This window comes from Micropterus salmoides, unplaced genomic scaffold (assembly GCF_014851395.1).
Source record: "Micropterus salmoides isolate LMB-PRFRI ecotype aquatic unplaced genomic scaffold, ASM1485139v1 Ms_hic_scaffold_5, whole genome shotgun sequence".
In the NCBI taxonomy this organism is placed as follows: Eukaryota; Metazoa; Chordata; class Actinopteri; order Centrarchiformes; family Centrarchidae; genus Micropterus; species Micropterus salmoides.
In genome coordinates this window covers 32,800,306-32,821,163 of record NW_024044237.1, presented here as the reverse complement: position 1 = coordinate 32,821,163, position 20,858 = coordinate 32,800,306, and the positions used below count along the sequence as shown (strand labels likewise).

At 40.3% G+C, this 20,858-nt stretch overlaps 1 protein-coding gene across 1 annotated transcript in view; it reads right to left on the bottom strand.

The window, feature by feature from the left end:
• fat2 (FAT atypical cadherin 2) overlaps window positions 1-20,649 on the bottom strand; it is a 113,787-nt gene extending 93,138 nt beyond the window's left edge. Inside the window, 3 exon segments of the mRNA XM_038699096.1 lie at window positions 3,563-3,874; window positions 5,048-8,313; window positions 20,409-20,649. Coding sequence (XP_038555024.1) covers window positions 3,563-3,874; window positions 5,048-8,300 — 3,565 coding nt within the window. The 5' untranslated portion in view covers window positions 8,301-8,313; window positions 20,409-20,649.
• Window positions 20,650-20,858: the final 209 nt, after the last annotated feature.

Genomic DNA, 20,858 nt, shown 5'->3' with positions numbered 1-20,858 from the left:
CTGCTATAGGCCTAGACTGCCAGGAGACTTCCCATGATGCAAAGAGTTCCTCCTCTCCATCTCCAGCTGTGTGCATTCTTATCCCATTAATCCATGTTGCTCACTCAGCTTCTTCTCCTCTCTCGTAGTTTTGTGCTTCCACGTCTCTTTCCTCTCTCCTTCTGTCACTTTCGGCAGGTGTTTCTGCCTCCTGAGCTGTAATGTCTAGATCTGTGGTTGCAAGCCACCTACTGAATCCATGTTCCTGCTCAAAACTATTATTATTCTTATTATTACTAGTATTACAATTACTATTACTAATGTTATTTGTTTTATTACCACTACTATACAATATGGAAATTGCATTGTGCTACTGATTTTGGTCATTTGGCACACCCTCTTTCTCCTGCACAAACCTGTTGTCAAAGTCAGACAATAACTAGTTCAAAGGAATTCAAAGGAATAACAATTTCGCAGATTGGACCTGATTTTATATATGCGTTTCTCCGTCGTTCCCCTGCTGAAACTTTATCAACTAATTCTTTGAGGCTGAATCAGACGGACGTTTTTGCAGTATAAAGTTTCAGGAGAATAGCAGCTTAATCATAAACCTACATTCAGCCATGAGTCATTTTCATCAAGTCGAGGCATGAGTGGTTTCTACACCAGTCACCCTGAACATTTGTGAAAATAAGCCGAGGAGTATCGTGTTCTAAAGATCAGGTATCAGCAGCACGTTTATGCCCTTTAAGGTAACACAATCTGCCTCATTTACACAGACTTGTTTGATCAGGGAATGCTGATTTTACTTGTATTGTTTATTGTCTGATGATTTTTCATGACACTTATGGGTGAAGCGTTGCTGCCTTTAAGTAAAAGGTCACATTATCTGTGTGAATGTCAACATATCCAACATATTTGTTCCAATTTAGCCACAATAGAATTAGTGAGATCACTTATGTTGGCTGATAAGGCCTGGCTTATATTTTATTTTTAGTTCTTCCCAAAGATGTTAGATGGGGTTGTCATGGCTCTGTACAAGCCATCAAGTTCTTCCACACCAATCTGGGAAAACAATTTCTGTACCAGGTTGTCCACATTCTTTTGGCAAGATAATGTCTTTCTGGAGCTTCCATGAGGTTACAATTTCAGTTCATGTAATGCTGAGCAAGTTTTATAATGCTAATTTTGTCATAATTGTTCTATGAAATATTTTTAGATATAGCTTCTTGGTTTAATTTGGCTGTTTTTGACATTTGTATCGTATTGTTTGTAATCAGTTGAGTTATTTTCAGACACTTACATGTGATTGATTCTTTGTTCCTATTTTTATTTTATGTGGACCCATGGAAGACTAACTTTTGGAAGCTAATGGAGATCAGATTTGAGAATGAAGGACCCATTCCACTAGCTTTTCTGCATGAATTTAGGTTATCCACATTAAACACAACCCAGTCTACAGCAGAGACATGATATCAGAAAAATTTAAATGTAACATGTAAAAACTACACACAGACACAAATCCCTTTTCAACCAAACATCATTTCATCCTGTGTTTGTATGCATGAGTAAAGTTATATCAAATACACCTGGTTTTGCACAAAAAGGCAAGTTTAAATATGACACTCTCCAGCTGTTTCAACACCTTCTTACCTCCATGCCTTTGAATGACGTGTCTTTATTAACACAACTCGCCCTCTCTGCCTATAATCCTTTGGTATACTGGCCCTAAGGTGTGGACAAACACCAGAGCTACCTGAAGATTATATGACGACAACAGGGCTTGCAGTGGCTTGCAGCAAAAGAGCTAATGCTACGCTAATTTGCCTGAACATCAAAGTCTTCACCAGGAGAGTCCGTTGCAACTGTCAAACATGAGCACTCACATACCTGAGGGGTAACTAAAACAGCAGGGAGGTAAAAGTACTTTTTTTTCTCTACAACTGCACATAATTTCAAACCATGGATGAGTGAGTTTGTGAATGACCTCTGAAGGGGTTTCTCATTATGAAGTTTAATTTTTAGCTCTGCCCTTTCGGCGACACTCCTATGTTCTGCATGGCTTGCTCTGCTCAGACGTGCAACAGTCCCCCACCCCCACCCCTTGTGGGAAATAACACTGTTAGGTTTTACAGCTGCAGTAATATCCCTGAATTAAAATGTCAATCTGCCATGGGGAAATGGTGACAAATACAGATATGTTGAAACGATTTGTGAAAGAGAAGGCACAGAGGTGCTCCAGATGTCTTATATTTACAAGGAGAGTTTGAATCAAAATGTAAATCAATCAATCAATAGCCTATATTTCTGTCTAAACTGCTTGTGAAATAGGAGGATGACACTGTGCAGGCTGTTCCAATTACATGCTATATCCCAGAGTTACTGTATATCTGTCTGCCCATTTGTTAGCTCGCTAAAAGTTTCAATTACATTTTTCAGGGTCATGCAGAAGTATTAAAGCTGGAAAGGGAAGGTGCGTAGAGGATTTAATTTTAAAACAAGATCTATATTATGTTCTTATTCTGCATATTATTCTTGTAAGTGCAGTCTTTAATCATCATAGATAATCTTAGTTTAGTAAACAGGCTTGGGGAGAGGATTAGATAAGGAGGGAATGTGTACTATTTCTGTTGGATCATGTTGAAAATCAAAGAAATAAATATATATTATTTTATATAAAACATGTTATAATTTTAAACCACCTGTTAAACCCCACCTGCTTACATGTTTGAAAGTTTGGTATTTCAGTTAAGGACCCACTAATTTTAAGGCAACTTAACTATTATGCACAAATAATGTAGATGTAAAGCACTTTGGTCAGTCATTGGCTGCTATAAAATGTGCTATATAAATAAAATGAACTTGAACTTGAACTTGTAAAGGCACTGTCATGGAGAAAATAAAATGTTGTTTTTGAATGATGATAAAGATTCTATAATGATGTTTGTACAGGCTCAGATTAATCTGAAAGCCTTTATAGGTTTGTTTGTAATAAAGCAGACCCTCTACCCTGGGCAAAATACACCAAAAACAGAGGCACAGTGGGTAGATATTCTCTCCTCTATTGCACACATTGTTTAACTCACCAAAATATCTTAACAGGATGCAGAAACATTTTCTAGGATAATGTTATCTCAAGGTCATCAGTGACTATTTCCCCTTCTTTAACTATGAAGATGCCCTGCACCAAAGGCACCGTGATGCACATTGCCTCAATTTCTGTGCAATTTGGATCATAACAGAAATTTTGTTCACTTTTACAGACAGAAAGTCAATGGGACTTGGTTATCCACAAGACAGGTTAGGAGTAGAGGGCAGGCAGATGAAAGCCTGTATTATAAAGGCAACATGTCATATCATGTTTATTCCTTTTGTGTGTTTATATCTTTTAGAACACAAAATAACCAATTAAATTAAGATTTAATTTGTTTCAACTGCACGTGTTGTCATCTGTTTTGAAAAGGTGACATCCAATACCACTGGATTTGCAGTCAAATCAATCAGTTACTGGCAATTGTTTGCATATTCCATGGAAATGTATAGTTTTATAGTAGATAACGTTTGTTCATTCACTCTTTATTACCTGTTTTGGGGTCCACATCAAAGTACGTCCGGTGAGATTCCAGCATTTGAAAGGAAAGCTTCCCCTCAGAAGAAGTGTCCACATCTGTGGCCAACACCTGGACGACGGACTTGACCTTGTCCACATTCTCCTGGACGGATGCAAAATACACTGGCTGAGAAAGTTCTGGAGCGTTGTCGTTAACGTCCAGGACCTCCAGGAAGACATGAATCCATGAGATCAGGGGCTCAGTCCCCAGATCAGTGACGTAGACAGAAAGCCAGTAGTTAGGCATCATCTCGCGGTCCAAAGTCTCTGTTGTACGAATCACACCTGAGGCACATGAAAGGGTGGGGAATTAATTGTTCACTGTTTTCACTTGTGAAGAGCACACCAGTATTTACTTGTTTCAAACCTGCTGCTGTGCCCCAGGAATTACAAACACTTCGTCAACATGGGTGACACTTTTGTGTTGCTAAAACCTACTCATATTCTTAGTAAAAGAAAAGCTGGACAGCACAGAGTAGTTTTCTGCACATAGTTGAATTCAGAAGCAGTTTAAATTTGGATACCCTGAGGGAGAGTTAAAAATTCATTTTTTCCTTTATGACAATGAACTCTCTTTGCCCCGATTTTATCTCAGGCTTAAAGTGCAGAAGCAAGCTAATGGAATGCACAATGGTATGTTCAGAGGTCACAGGGTATCCTCTGCAAAGTATATGACGATGGAAAAAATAGACTAACGGCCTTAAACACGCCAGAGGAAATATCGTGTTGTGCTAAGGAAAACTACATGAGGAAATGGATTGCTGTAAAGATTTTCTGTGATAACTCGGTGTGTCATTGTTCTGGGGTATAAAAAACTTCACTGGGCTACATTAGCATCATGGTATTAATGCAGACTCTACCTGAATCTGACCTTTGACCTGCCTAGAAGTGCTGCCACTTACTCAAAATCCGATCATTCAAACATCGTAAATTATAAAATACACAGTTTGTTTAGATTGAAAACAGCCTCGGAAAAAACAAGGTCATTAGTAGCTGTTTCTTGTGCTTTGAATCCTAGCACATGATCTTCATCGGCAGATTTGCCCAGCTGTCATGAAGAACAGCTATTAATGGATCTTGTGGTAAGATTGTTTTTTGCCAGCTGCTTTTTCCAAGTGTGAACTTAAATCTCAACTTTCAAGCCAACATGGATGAGAAGTCTACAATTAACTTTTTCAGTTCACTAGTTCTTGGTCAAGACTTCCAGAAGTCTACGATAGCGGCCAGGCAATACATTAACAAATAAAGTTAGGCTGTTTGTCAACTTTTTAAAATGCAACAGCAATACAACAACTTCTATTAGCTCCATTAGCCATCCATGTCATGCAAACAGAAGCACCACAAACGATTCAATTCTAGCATTAGTGTAGATCAAGAGAATTTTTTTTTTCCCTTTTCCTCCTTTTTACCAAAAATACAACCACCAATACTACAAAGAAGTAAAACAGTGTTTCTTACCTGTTTCCTCATCAATGGCAAACACTCCAAGACCAGAACCCCCATGGATGTGGTACCTGACAACTCCATCTCTGCCCAGATCCTTGTCTGAAGCTGTAAGCGTGACCACCGGTGTCCCCACAGCTGCATCCTCCATCACTCCGGCTTCATACACAAACTTTGAGAACACAGGCCTGTGGACGTTCTCGTTGACATCCAGAACCTGAATCTCCACAAAGCAAGAGGAGGAGAGGGAGCGAGGGAGGCCGTGATCCACGGCCCGGACCGTGAGGTTGTAAATTGGCCGCCTCTCAAAGTCCAATTCCCTCTCGAGGGTCAAGGCACCTGTAGAGGAGTCGAGATGAAAGATCCCGCCTTCTGTATTTTTAAGGTTGTAGGTGACGACGCCTCCACTGCCCAGATCCAAGTCAACGCTCTCAACCCAGACGAGGAGAGTGCCCACGGGTACATCCTCTGGAACTTTTATTTTGTAAACTTTTGGTACAAATTTGGGTGGATTGTCATTTATGTCTTGCAAAACCACCACAAGGTCAATCGTGGAGAACAACTGAGGGCCGAGTTTGGCTTGGTCCCTGGCCTTGATCCAGAGGTCATGCCTGGGAGAGGTTTCTCGATCCAAACGCCCCGTCACAGTCACCTCACCAGTCTGTTCATCAATTCTGAACATATCAGTTGATGTCAGCAGGGAGTATTGGACATTACCGCTCATATCTACATCTAGATCTATTGCACGAGCTGTAAAAATAATGGAGTCCACCTCCGTGTTTTCAGGCACACGTATCACATATCTCGGCTGATCAAAAACAGGAGGATTGTCGTTGACGTCCATGACATTGACTGCGATGAACTTCCATGCAGATGTTTGTGGTGTTCCCAAATCATAAACAGTGATGTTCAAAATGTAAAACTCTTTACTCTCTCTGTCTAACGGGCAAACTAAGCAAAGCTCGCCAGAGAAAGTGTCAATGGAGAAACAGCCATCCTCATTCCCGCTTGAAATGGCGTATACCAGCTTACTATTAAACCCAGTGTCAGTGTCTGTTGCCTTGAACTGAACAATGGTGGAATTCAGTGGATGATCCTCAATGACGTCAATTGAACTCGGGATGCTCAACTCAAACTTGGGAGAATGTCGGTTGGTGATGTGAACATCTGAGAACCTGTCTTCCTCTAGATTGGTTAAAATGGGTTTGATTGACTCTATCAGTTTATCGGTCAGCTGTTTGAAGACGCCTGTTTCCTGGCAGTGGAGCGTTGCATCATCACCTTTGTTAGTGATAGTTACCCTGACAACTGAAGCTTCAGAGGAATATTTGCCATCTGTGGCAAGAACTCTCAATGTGAACGAACCCGCTCGCAGGGGAATCGGCTGCTTAAGGGAGATGGCTCCTGATACTGGATCAATACCAAATACTTGGAGCTCATTTCCTGACTCGATGACATACCTCAGCTGCTGCAGCTCATCTATATCAATGGCTGACAGCTCAACGACTGTGTGCCCCACGGGTAAATCTACAGGTACTGTGATGTTGCAGCCCACCCTTTCGAACAGAGGGATGTTATCGTTCATGTTGTTCAGGGTTATCGTCACGGGGCATTCACTGACCTGACTGAAGGGGCTGCCGCTGTCTGAGGCCCAAACTCTCAGGTGGTACCGGCGTTTCATCAGCTCGTAGTCTAAGTGTTCGGAAGTTGAGATAACACCTGTGAATGAGTCTATTGTGAAAGGTAAGGGGCCTGAGTTGGCAATAGAGTAAGTCACAAATCCATTTTTGCCTTTATCTTTGTCTGTGGCTGCTACTTTCAAAACACTGCTGCCAACGGGGGTGTTTTCATCCAGTGTGGCCTGATAGGAGGTGCGGGTGAACTGTGGGCTGTTGTCGTTTTCATCCGTTACCTCAACCACTATGTGAGTCTCGGCTTCACCATAATTGGCTACTACATCAAACTCATACCGATCCTTTATCTCATAGTCCAATTTCTCTGTTGTTATGATAATTCCTGTTTTGGGATTTATCTTGAATTTACTGCTGTCTGGATTATTTTTGATAGCAAAGGTAACATTATAAGGGACTGGGGTAACGGAAACCTTAACTACATGAGCTTTAGGGGGTGAAAATTCACTCAGTGTGACAATGTAGGTGTCTTCAATAAATGCCAAAGGGCTGTAAAGATCGGCTGGAATGTGTATTTGTGCAATTGGAGAGAGTAAACTCGGGAAGCTCCTATCTTTAGCTTGAAGCGACAAATTCAGCCCAAAAGGAGTTTGAGACCAGATAATCCTCTTTGTAGAGATCACTTGGAAGTCATTGCCCTGCACACCTAAGGGGATTATCTCAAAACACTTGTGGGGATCCCCTCCAACAATATTAAGGGATTCCACAGGCTTTACTCCATCATCCACGTGGACATTGATAGTTATTTTGCCGTCTGTAGAGACTGTGGGTGTGTGGGGAGGTGTGATAACTGGAGACCCCATGGATATCTTTTGTACATTTACCGTAACCCTGGCAACATTACCAAATTTCTGAACACCAGACATCTTTTTTGTCCTGTCCTCAGCTAAAACAGTAAGGTCGTATCTCTCTGTGCGCGTGTGATTGAGCTTCTTGATGAGGCTGACTGTGCCTGTGAAAGGGTCAACGACAAACGGATGAGCTCTGCTGGTGAAAGAGTAATAAAACTCAGCGTTGCTTCCAATGTCGGCGTCTGTAGCACTAACTCTGACCACACTGGACTTGAGTGGAGTGTCTTCCCTGATGGCCACGTTGTACGAGGCAGGATAGAAAAGAGGCTTTAGGTCGTTGGTGTCAAGCACCTGGACAAAAACCTTTGTCTTTGCCTGGAAGTTATAAGTGTTTTCAGTTGCCTCCACGGTGAGAGTGTAAGTGTCCCTGACCTCCCTGTTGAGTTGAGCTGAGTTACTGCTGCGTGTTTTGATCCTGAGGAAGCAGAAATCTCCAACTTTTACTGCCTCTGCTTGGAAAAGGCCGTCGTCATCACCTGAGACGACACTATATTTGATTTCCCAGAACAGATCTGTCACTTCAATGCCCATCTTCACTGGCGTCTCAATGTACGTCCGCGGGGCAGAGTTCTCGTTGATGGTGGTGTTGTAGAGGTGGTGTGTGAACCTCAGCGGCGAGCTGTCTTTTCCTTTTCCCATATTTCCATGACATCTCGCCATGTGTAGGAGGACTGCTGCTAAAGTAAGGAGAGTTGTTTCAAGAGCTGCCATCTTTAGTGTCTCCATGAAATCCTCAGACCTGTGAAAAAGAGAAAAAAGACACAAATAAATGCCATGTAATATACTATAAGTCTGGAGTAGGAGAAGCCTTTGTCCTTGAGTAAATAGCCTTGCCTGTATCACCTTGTATATCTGCAGAAAAACATTTAATACACTGATAATTCTTGTACCGCCACTATTTTGTAATTAGACCAATGATTTTCCCACAAGCTCAAAATGGACACAGAATACACACTGACAACAACAGCAGAGGGGAGGCCTGTGGCAAAGAATCTGACTCCTGTACCAACTTGCTCTGACCAAAAAAAAAGTAGGAAAAGAGTAACAACACATTGTTTCAGAAACAGAAATTTGCCTTCAAGTCTTTTCAGACAGGTGGCAGCTCAAACATGTAATCATTCGTTTGGTGGCTAAATACTAGCAAAAAGTATTCAAAATCAAAAATATTACTTCTAAGCCTTTGTCATCACAAAGTTATGAGCAGGCTTTTGTAGATAGATGACTTAGTATCATGCAAAGGACAGTGGGTCCTGATCTGAGTGTAAGCAGCTGCGTTTCGTATGAGCTGGTGATTGCTGTATGTGCATTAGACATCCCTGTAGGCATGAGCCAGCAAACTGCTGCTTTTTATAATAAACAGAGAACATGGATCCCACACTATTGAAATTTCAATATCCCTTTTACGAAGGTGACATGGCCAAAATAGCAGCATGGAATATTAAAAATACATAAACAGACAAATCACTAAGTGTACATTAAATGAGTCATAGATGAAAACCAAAGCCTTTATTATTTAAAACATTTACATTGCTAATAACACGTGTCTTGAATGCTGCATTTAATTTAATGGCAACATTTCTTTAGGTTATTCCAAACATGCATAAAATAGATTCTGAATGGATGAAATCTTGCTAAATCTTAATGACTTGAAATTAATGTATAAGACTCACCCATAAGACTCAAATTTATTTAAATTTATTATTTATACAATTTTTTTATTTATTTATATTTATTTATATAAAATTTTTTGTGTCTACTACAAAGGCATTTTTCCCCCAGTAAAAGCGCCCACTAAGTGACATCTTTAGTAAATAGAAAAAAGTACATGAAGCCCAAATGCTTGAAAAATTACAATGACAAAATCAGTTAATTTTATTGTTTCAAATGGCGTTTTTGTCACCATTCTCAACGCAGGGCAGGTGATTCTTTATCATCCGTGGCTCCACATAAAACCAATTAACAAGTAATTTGCAAATCAACCCCATTTTGATGGAAACAACTATGTGTAACCCAAAGGGGAATGAAAATAATTGAGCATATGAACTGCAAAAAGGATTTAATAGTCCAGCCTTTGCATGTGGATTCCATATTCTTTAACAGAAAACCAAAATGTACATAAGAAACATGAAAATTCATGAGCCAACGTGAGCCCATTTGATGCACAGCCACATCATGCCAGCTCAATATTCACAACACCCAGAACTGACAGTAGAGAGAACTGGAGGGCAGAACACTTTGCCCTTCACTGTGCTGTGACAGCCCATCCAGAGCTAAAAGCAATCCGCAGAGAACAATCTGGAGGGCAGAAGTGACGTTCCCCCGAGGACAGCAATGAAAAGATCTTTATCATGCTTTTGACCCCTTTCACTCTACAAAGATAAGCTAGTTCAGATATGAAAGAAAATCTAAACCATTTGACATATCACATCATTAGATCATTAGGAGTCCTAAATAAACATCGACACAGAAAGTGCCAAGACAAAAGATGCCTTCATATTGTGCCACAAAGTTATGAATACCTCAAATTATATTTGGGTTTATGAAAACGACTGTCCCTGGGTAGAGAATGCACAGAAAGTTCAGGTCTGTGTCTCCAGATAGACTGGCGCTGGGAGTTCCAGTAGAGGGTGACAGGTATGTGGGGTTTTATCTCAAGTAATGGCACTTGACTGATAATCAGATTGCTATAGTAAGGGTCGCTATTTTGGTTTTGGAAGAGATTTAAGGAATCTTGTAATCTTGCAAGATTTTCAGCAGTGTCATTTTTCTATCTTTTCTATCTCAGAGGCCAGGTTAAGCAAACAGTTTTAGCAGAATTTAGTCCAGGGTCTGAGTTGTATTTTAAGTCAGGGACACCACACATATGGTACTTGAGGGTTTTTCTTTTTAGTCTAAAGAATCATGAGATACCTCATAGACTGCAGGTCTCACTGCGTGAATGCATATCCAAGTGGACTATTTATTTTGTGCAACAGTGTATCTGGCTCCTAGATTAGAATACATGCATATACATACAAATTTCTTATTGTTCTTATTCTCAAAGATTTGGATCTACAGGGATTTTATAAAAAATGGTATAAAGTAATCCTCAGTGTAATAATGACAGGTTTAAGATGGATGTTGTCTTTAGAAAACACTTCATTATTCTTATCCCTGTGGGCAGAACAAATCTGTCTAAATTCAAATGTCTTAAACAGGGATTTAGCAGTGCAATTCAGGTTCCTCTTAAAGAAACAGTTCACCCAAATTGCAAAAAAACACATCAGTTAATAAAACAATCTTCTTAGCTAGAGAAATGCACCTTGGAAGTCAAGTTAACTTCTTTCCATATGTTTTATGTATACAGGCGTGCAACTTTGAGTTTTACACAAGAATTACACGTTTTTTTACACAGTTGTTGATCGGTTTTACAAATCTTTTACCAATTTCATCTGATATATCTGATAACTAATCTGTGCGCTACAGTACCAGTCTGAAATCACCAAACAGGAACTTTACCTGGCAACAGATCATTCTTTTTCTGAAAAATCTGCAGGCAATGCAGCAATGCAGAAATTAGTCACATATCTAATTTGTCTGTTCAAGGAATTCAATCATTGTAATCAGTTGTGCAGCCACTGTTGAACAACAGATCTCTAATTTGGCCAGTACTGGGTTCTGAAATCTGAAAACATTTGTCTTATTCAAAGAAATTACATATGAGCCATGATCTTTGTAATTTAGGATACAGAGCATCGAACACCATTTGGCAACACCATAACTCATAGGAGAAATACTTACACAAATATTTTCTCCTGTAGTGTTTCTTGCGAGGCTGACACAAAGGTAAATCGGTGGCTAAAGCCTTTAGTGATAAACCAGAGGAGGGTGATTTACGTGGGAGATGAGGATGGATTACACTCTGATTGAAAATCAAGAAACATAATGAATTCCATTTGAATGTAATGAACACTGTGCCAGACATGTAATGGAACCCACAAATCAGCAGTACTTGCCTCATCGTTACACTCATTAATAGTCATACTCATGTCATACACTCCGTATAGAGGTAGCTACCGTGGAAGTGCACCTCTAAACCTAAAATAATCCAAAATCAGTATGAACAAAACTGTATTGATTTTGTTAGTTTTCAGTCACTACCACAGTCTGTCACTACTACAGATGAGAAGTTTGCCAGTTGCCACTTGTGGAAAAGCTGCGAACTGACATGTCATTCAGGCCCCATACACACTACTACGCTTTTGTTTAAAAAACAGAGTTTTAAAACGAATACGATCTCCGTCCACAGCAGCGTTTTAGCTGCGTATCAGAGTTGATCGTCTACATTAAAACGACAGAAAATGCACATCTAGTGGCCGTTCAGAATAAAGATATACAGACGAAGAACCACGCAAGATTTTATTTTTTTAAGAAGAAGAAGATATGTTGCGAAATTCATTCTCTGCATTTAACCCAACCCTCAAGGGAGCAGTGTGCAGCCGCTGTGCAGCGCCCGGGGACAAACTCCAGATCTTTACCAGTGTCTGGTCAATAGCACTGACTGGAGAACCTAACATGTTTTTGGTGGTGGGGGAAACCGGAGCACCAGGAGGAAACCCACTCAGACACAGGGAGAACATGCAAACTCCACACAGAAAGGTCGGGGCAAACGGGGTTTGAACTCGCAACCTTCTTGCACAGTGACATGCACAGTAGGCTACAAGTGTAGGCTATTAGTATTATTTACACTACGGTCCAGAATATTTGAATAAAAACACCAAATCAAAACTCTGTCAGTAGCATCGTGTTTCTACTTTGCGTGACTTATGAGATTCAATCATTAGCGTCTGCGTCACCGTTTCTAAAGACCTCCGTTTTTGCACCGTCCACACTAAAACGCTACCCGCAGTTTTAAAACGAAAAACGGGGTCTGCAGCGTTTTCAAACATCTTCGTTTTAGGTCTTCATTTTTGTCATTTTAGTCTGAACAGGAGGTGCAAATGCAGCAAAAAAATACAATAGGGTGGATGGGGCCTCAGAGTTTCAGTGGAGCCGGTAATCTCGACTGAACCTGAAATTGCACTGAAAGGAAATGTTCTTGTTTTCATCCAAACATCCAGTGCTGCAGGCTAGAAACCTCAGGCCTTTACCGCTGAGGTCAGCTCACACATGCAGACCCACACCATCTCAATCACACCCACATCATCACACACACACACCTCCATACCGGTGTGTGTTCCAGGTAGCAACCTGCAGCCACATGTCCTGCACCATGTTCCTGGATCGCATTTCATCCCTATGGCTCCCAGCACACAGAGCAGTATCTGCAGCTTTATTCATTCCTCATCTCCACTACCTGTCTGTCAGTGTGAACCTGACTGAGTTCAGTTGATTAGTTGATTGACTAAGTTTGACTATATAACAATTAAAGCCAATGTAATAATTCTATTAGACAGTAGTAGTAATAGTAAAATCAATGAAGAAAGAATGCTTAGGTGCAGCTCCTGCTGTCTGCTCTTGGTTATATAATTTTACAGTCACTGTCCACTTTTTTACCACTCTTTGGTGCAAATTACTTTTAACCACATAGACTATTTCACTCAGTGTGAAGGTAGCCACTCATTTCCTGTGTTATGACTATTGCAACACAGACAAGTTGAAGCACGGATCCATATAGCTGCCAATCTGGCTTTGTAAATCCTGGGGCGGTTTATAATGGGAGGGCAGGGAATATGGTTTGATCTGAAAGAGCCAACAGCACACAGCAGGTCCTGTCAAGCCCAGTGGCATAAAGGGAATAATCTCCATATGTTTGTACAAAGGTTCTTTACCAGTAAATTGTGGTAAAATGGTAATGGTAGAAAGTGGTCTTATAAGGGAATTAAAAGATTTCAGGGTTTTCCTTTTTACACTGAAGACTATACTGCATTATTCCTCCTCCTGCTCCGTCTCCGACTGCTTTCATCCCATTAACCTGTTTCCTGGTTTTTGTGAAGTGATTACACCCCCATTCTCCAAAAGAAAGGAAAGAATGGGGAGCTGCCGAGATTCGTCTGAAATATAATAAGGAGGTAATTGCGTTAAGGTTCAATTTTGGATCTGGACGTTTCAAAAGGAATCACTTAAAACGAATGAAAATACGTGTTTATCTAATCATTTATTGAAATTATACACCCTTGCAGTAACCCGATCTACAGACATTAGTTTTGTCCTGTTCACCTCTACACCTGCGGTGCACCCTAACTGATAGCACTTTATTTTAAATCCACACAATTTAGAATTTATAAGCAGTATGAAAAGATTAACATTTGTTTAGTACAACTCAGTGTAGTTGCTATGGTATCAGATTTAAGGCAATTTCAAATTAACATTAACTTTGAATTATTAATTATTATTATTATATATATATTTATTTATTAATATTATTTGTTTAATATTTATTTTATCAATACTGCATCAATCTGCATGTGAAATGCTCCATCTGAGGATGTTGCCCTTTTACCTCATCTGACTCTCATGGCCCAGTCATGATGGTGCAAACAAGTTTTCCTCCACATGAAACTAAACTTATTTTCAGACTACATCTCCTTTGCATAATTGCGGAGATCAATTTTCTCCCCATCTATAAAAGAACATCAACATCCTTAGTCTGCACCTTGGTACAATCTGACACGGTAATGAGTCTGTGCTGCAGTATTAAGCCATGATGGATGGGGAGGCTTTACCAGATGTCAGTCTATTAAGTGCTCAATCTTGTATCATGGTGGAAAAAACACCCCAAATTTGTTGACGACAAAGCGAAGTGATGTTTCGATCCTCCTTAAAGATTCACATGGTGAAATAAGCCCAAAATGTCAAATTTGACAATTAAGTGCTACAACACGGTGTTACAGCAGCTGGTCCCATTCAGATAAAAGGCCATGGACACTCTGTGAGACGTGCAGGTCTTTAGCATTTCAAGCTCTGTTAAAAGTTCTCTGGGGTCTGGGAAAGTGTTTTGCAGAAGTGATGACAAACAACAATCAAAGGACAGGTACAACTAGTAAACTAGCAGATAAATAAGGTTAAAGTTTTCAGAATGTGACGGAAAAGGGTAGATATAATTATTCCTTATATTTTTACAAATCTTCACAACTAAAATGCCTCAACGTTTCTATTTATCTATCCGGGTGGTGAGTTAAGGGGCTTTGTCCTCCACCTCATCCTTGAGAATAATACATTACCATCCCTACTAATCCCTATTCAGCTGGAAGGGTTTCTGTAAATTGTCAGCAGATATTTGAATTGCATGTGGCCTGTAGAATACCTTGCATTATCCTCTGCACAATGTAAGGTTTTGATATAATGGCATCCTTTCTCCCCCCACTTGATAGAAAACATCCACTGAGAATTCACTGAGCCTTATTGATTCGCGTTGGACCAATTGGCAAAGAATGGGGGCATGTACGCATGATGTTGTGGCTTAGGGCCTTTGTACTCTGTACTGCACAGCCAATTTTCCGCCTCATATTTATTTATGAATTATTTTTGGTGAGCAGAGTCGGAGTTTTTAGGCTACACGTATTACTATTTTCATATAAACAATGGAACAAAATGGATATGTGTGAGGTGTTGTTTGTAGTGACAATCCCGCAGAGAATGATCAACTCTGCAACACAAAATAACTTATTACACAGTCTGTTTCATTTGCACCCATACAGTGTTTTTAATAACAATGGCTCTCCACTGCTGAAGACATATCTTTAATAACAGCACAGTGAAGCGCTGCACTCCCCTCTCTCACTTCTCAATCCTCAGGAATTGTTTAAAAAATTCAGTGGCCAAGCTCACAATTTTAGCATTAACAGCCAAGTCAGTAATCATGGTTCATAATGAAGAAGTGTGATCCGCCTCCACATGGCCTTGTCAACCTCCACATCATAGCCTAAACTCAGAGACCAAACCTAACCTGGGATCTGGGAATGTTTCCCCACATAAACTGTGTGTCGACCCAGATACTATTTTCTTGCATTGTAGTAAATATATGGGGTAATTTTCCTGAAATGCAAGAGCATTGGTTTAGTTTAAACAGTGGAGGGGAAAAATAAAGTGAAGGGTCTGGAAGTCCTCCCCCAGAAAAGACTTTCCTGCAGTCTGGTGAAAAAAACTACACCAACGTCTCTCCATCTATATAAAGTGAAACACAATATTCAGGCAGTATGTGATAAAAATATTAAAATTTTATGGTTTTAGGCATTCTGCATCTATTGCTTTTAAATATGTTTTCTCATTTAGATCAACTTTTCTAATTTAATAAAATCCCTGCTGTCAGTACACATGTACACATAGCTTTCCCTTCTATTTTGAGTCTACGTTTGGGGAAATAATCTCTTAATAGGCCTATGTGGGACCTTTTCACCTCAATGATAAATTGATTAATGTTAATTCAGTTATAAACTCCTGGACTTTAATGGCTCATGTGTTTCAGCAGGTTTTCTGCTCATGTTCAAAACTTCCTGCACATTCACTTTCCCAAAGTGTTCTATGACATGTCCAGAAACAAATTGCAATATTACAAGACTAACGTCATCATTTAATGTGAATTCATTATTTTAAAGTCTACCTGGCCTCTACTCTGCTGTGCATGACGTTATTGATCCGCTGGTATATAGACTATCCCCTTTAGACCGTTATTAGACCGACACAGTTTGGGACAGCATGCTGCATGTGAAACCGAAACCAACCTAAAACACTACTGATCAGGCAGAAATCTCATCACAAATTCACACGTTAACTTCAGCAGCTCCGATGAAGTGCGGCTCACAGTCCAAAACAGAGCAAGGCTACGCTTCAGTTTTAAGATGTTTATATTGCAAATTGCTCTACCAGTTACATTGTTGTCTGGACTCACAGTGCGAGGTGCACATGATTAAAATCGCCGGTGTTGCATCAGCTGGGCGGAGTCGAAAACCTTCCCTTGCGACAGGCGCCCCCTGACAGCCTACTCAAAATATCAGATCCCTACATCACTGAGCCTTGCCAGACCACCATGAGAGAAATAACAATTGTGGACTGGTGTTGACATTCAAATAACGTTTACTTTTGCAGCCACACTTTCCCTGACATGTCTTCCTGCTTCCAGATCCAGTTCTAAGCATTGCAGGGTTAGAGGTAGGACCTGAATAAGCCTGAACGAGTCACCATCATTCCCCATTCCTCACTCTGACATGTTCTCAGTTATGGAAACTGCCCCCTAGCACTCTGCTCTCACTTTATTACTTCTTCCTGCATGACTGTTACCAGTGCTCAATGACTCTGACACTTGACCTCTGTAGAACGCCAGTCTCTAGTCGAGGATGTAATCCATTCTTCTCTTTTGATCCATGCATTAGCGCTGGACTACATTATTCATGGAACATTATTCCTAAATTTCATACAACCTTACTATCAGAATTGTGGGGCGACTGTGACTCATGAAGGTAGAGCGGTTGTCCACTATCAGAAGGTCAGTGGTCAGATGGACCTCTGCCATCAGTATATGAATGTATGTGAATGGCTATATGTGACGTAGTGTAAAAGTGCTTTTAGTGGTCGGAAGACTAGAAAGGAGATACACAAGTACAGACCATTTACCATAGGATTGAGTTTTATGGTAAAGAGACAGTTTTTCACATGAATTAAAGCTTGCTTTATTTTTTTTCATTCCACATAAAAGCACTGGATAAATTACTAAAAACTAAATGCCATCTGCAGAAACTCTCACAGCTAACTCCTTTGCATGAATGTACTTTCAGATCAGACCTCCTGGGTTTTGTAAGGGTGGGGTTACGATCCTAACCCCTGTCTGGAAGGGTTCAGAGGTTGGGAAGGGTGCGGCCTCCAATTTAACCTCTCTCACACCCACAGCTTGAAGCAGGGACATGGAGGCCTTTAACTGGAGCAGAGTGGTTATATTGGGTTGAGCTAACAGCCCTGAGCTGGTCTTGTCTGGAGGTACTTAACCCTGTCAGGACTACAGAGCACTCTGATGAAACTCAGAAGCCCTGAGAGCAGGGCGAGAGTCTCTCTCTTAAATAAATATAAATAAAAACATCAGTGTTCAGTCACTGGGACAAAATATACAAGCATGATTACACATAATGTAATGTTCGAGGTTTCACAGTAAACTCTGACTTGTTTCTTCATGTCTGTTTCGATGTTCCATATGCTGACTTTCTTTCATGCTGACTTTCTTTTACCAACTCTGCTGTAATAAACTTTGTAATACTGAACATTAAGCCATAGCATGCTAAAGTATAGGGGCAAAATCTGTGGAAAAAACTCTTTTATGGTATATGTAATTTATTTTGTGATGTTATACTCTTTTCTGGAAAACCATTCAAGATACTCTTTCTGTGTAAACTAACCAGGCAAGGATGTCTGTGCTATTTCTGCATAATTCAGCCAATGAAATAACTCAAGTACTGCATTATACTGTTGTATTGCCATGACACAGTACCACTAATTTGTCTGCACAGTGGTCCAGTGAAACCAAAGATATTAAAAAGATGGATACCTTAGTATAAATGGTGTGACAAAATCTGTTATTGGTAGATAATGGCGTGTTACTGTATATATCTCCAAATAACCAAACCCAATACAGTATATTATTTTATGCTTTGCTTAGCTATACCATGACACCATATGACACTATTCTGTGTTAAATTACAGCATCCTTTAATGGAACACTATATCACTATATATTTTTTCATCCTAACCTCATACTGGAGTTTTGTACAATACTGCATTGCATTTTCAAGGTCATCAGCCTGGGAAGCAGAATCCCCCAGGTGAAAGACTTTGAATCTGACCATTGCAAACGGAAGCTTTTTGTCTCAGTAAATAAGCTCCTCCCTACCCTGCACCAAATGTCCATAACTTTTATATGTTGCTGTTAAGCAAAGACTCTGGATAATTCTTCCATCTCTAGTCTACAATAACACAATCTTTACTGTCACAGCATCAAGTTGTCTTGGTGCACCACTGTGGGCAGTCATAAACATTCAGTGTGAAGTCATGGAAATGTTCTGGGGATGGTATTTAAAGTAAATGTGGGAAACACTAAGAGATTTGGAGCTTTACATTAATTTTGGGTTATAAAAGTAGAACATTTAGAAAAATGGACTGCTTGAAAAACTAACATATTAAAACACAATTTCAATTCTACTATTATTCATACTATTTGTTGTTATCTATAATACCGCCCTTTTGTGGGCCTCCTCTCAGAGCTACAGTGTGCAGGCTTAGGTCATGTCATGGGTGGAAGTTTGAGTAGAGTGGTTGGGGGTGTCCCTTAAAGTTAAACTCCATAGACGCCCGCACCCACACCCAGAGGGTCACTCAGGCCTCACAACAAATACCATAATTGCAGGGAGGGTCAGAAATGCGTCAGCAGCTTTCCCTGTTAGCAGGCCTATCCTTTCAGTCAGGCATTCTGACAGTTCGATTGGACCTGACTGTATGGGATGGGTAGGTAATGGAGAGGATAGATAAGTGTGAGTGTCTTTTGGGGGATGCACTGGCATGCGGTTGTTCGCATTAGGGTGCATTGCATCTCATTTTCCCCTCTTATCACTCTCTTGTTGTTTCTTTTGCTAGTTTTCAGTCTTTCCTTAAGGAGTGAAGAAAATAGGTGACAACTATGTGACAACTCATCTGGGTGATTTTCTGCAGCTTACGCTCAGACAGCTGAAGAGGTCAACAGACTAATTACAATTTAAAAAGCTCTCAGGCCACACTGAAAGGTTTGCATGTGCCTGGCTGTAAAATTTTAGCAGGTCTGTGGAAATTATGCTTCCTAAAACTTTACTTGATGAGGTAAGTAAAGTCACTTAATCATACTCCAACAAATTATAGTGACTTATCAGAGATATGGCATTTATCCAGGGTCATGAAACCCAATTATGCGCCAACATGCCTTAAAATTAAAGCATCAAATGATAGTAACATCTAAATACAATTTGCATTTCACAACGTTAACAAAGCAACTACCTGTGTGACTTTCCATTATGTTAAGTCACCTTTCCAGAAATTAATTGGTCAGTCCTTTAAGGTTATCTTGGCTCCCATCCATCACAAATGCCATCCTCTATTTCATAGTACGCGTCATGCAAGCTGGCCTCATTGGGAAGTGACAGGACTCAATGGACACTAAGCAGGAGAGAAAATCCAGCTCCTGACCTGAGGAGCTTTTGAAAAAGACACAAATGCTCATCCTATCGTTTCGCAAAGATTTGGGTACATGAGCCATCACTGTTACAAAAATCTGATTGAGCAATTTATTTCCACACAGAGAAAATCCTCTCTAGGACAAAAAACTAAGACAAGGGAGGGACTCTTTGACCAAAGTTCAAACATCAAGAGCTCAACTGCATGCATTGACATGTGCTTCCACTGCTGCTCTTTACCTCCCCTCCCGTGCAATCGCTCCGAGCTAAAACTGTCAGAAATGAAAGCTTACTAATCCTTCTTGAAACTCTGAACAACTCATGCACACAGCCATACACACCCACACTGTTTTTCTTTTCTCTAAAATAAAGTTAATTACATAATTGATTCTCTAAAATTTCAAGCGTTTCTTGCAACAGTTGGAGCTCAAAAACATTATAAAGCACCATGGGAACCTCATCAGCACATTGTTAGGTTAAAATTATAATCATGCACTGACTGATTTATATGTTGAAAGAATAGTTTAGCGCACTTCTACTCTGTTTATACATAATCCTTGCCAGTGTTTAGTAATATTGTGATAATAAACAATGGTGTTATTCCTCACAATAAACAGCAGTGTGAAGTGAATTGAAGAAGCATGCATGATGAGTGACAAGGAAAACTTACCTCAGGTCCAGTTTGGTGACTCTTCCAGAAATATCTTTCTCTTTTCGCCCCTCAGACTTCAGGAACTTTAAAATTCCTTTCACAGGACGGCAACAACCGTTGTACTCCCATAGTGATTTGGTGTAAAGTCCAAAAACAAAAAAAGAGAACAGATACAGTAAAAACACAGAGTTGTAGGAGTGTTATTCAACTGCCGCTAACTTAAACTTCAGTGCCTTCAAAGGCTCTAAACTAAAGTGCTGCTCAGACACCTCAACACTCCCTCAGGAGTCTCATCTCCACCCACTTCTCACACTGTCCCTCCTCTCTCTGGGACACACACACACACACACACACACACACACACACACACACACACGCCTTCAATGTGCCCAGATTGTGTGGGCTGCGCTCCCCCCTCTTTTGCCTGTGGGCTCAGGCCTTTGGGCCTTGGCCAGGACTTTGCTTCTG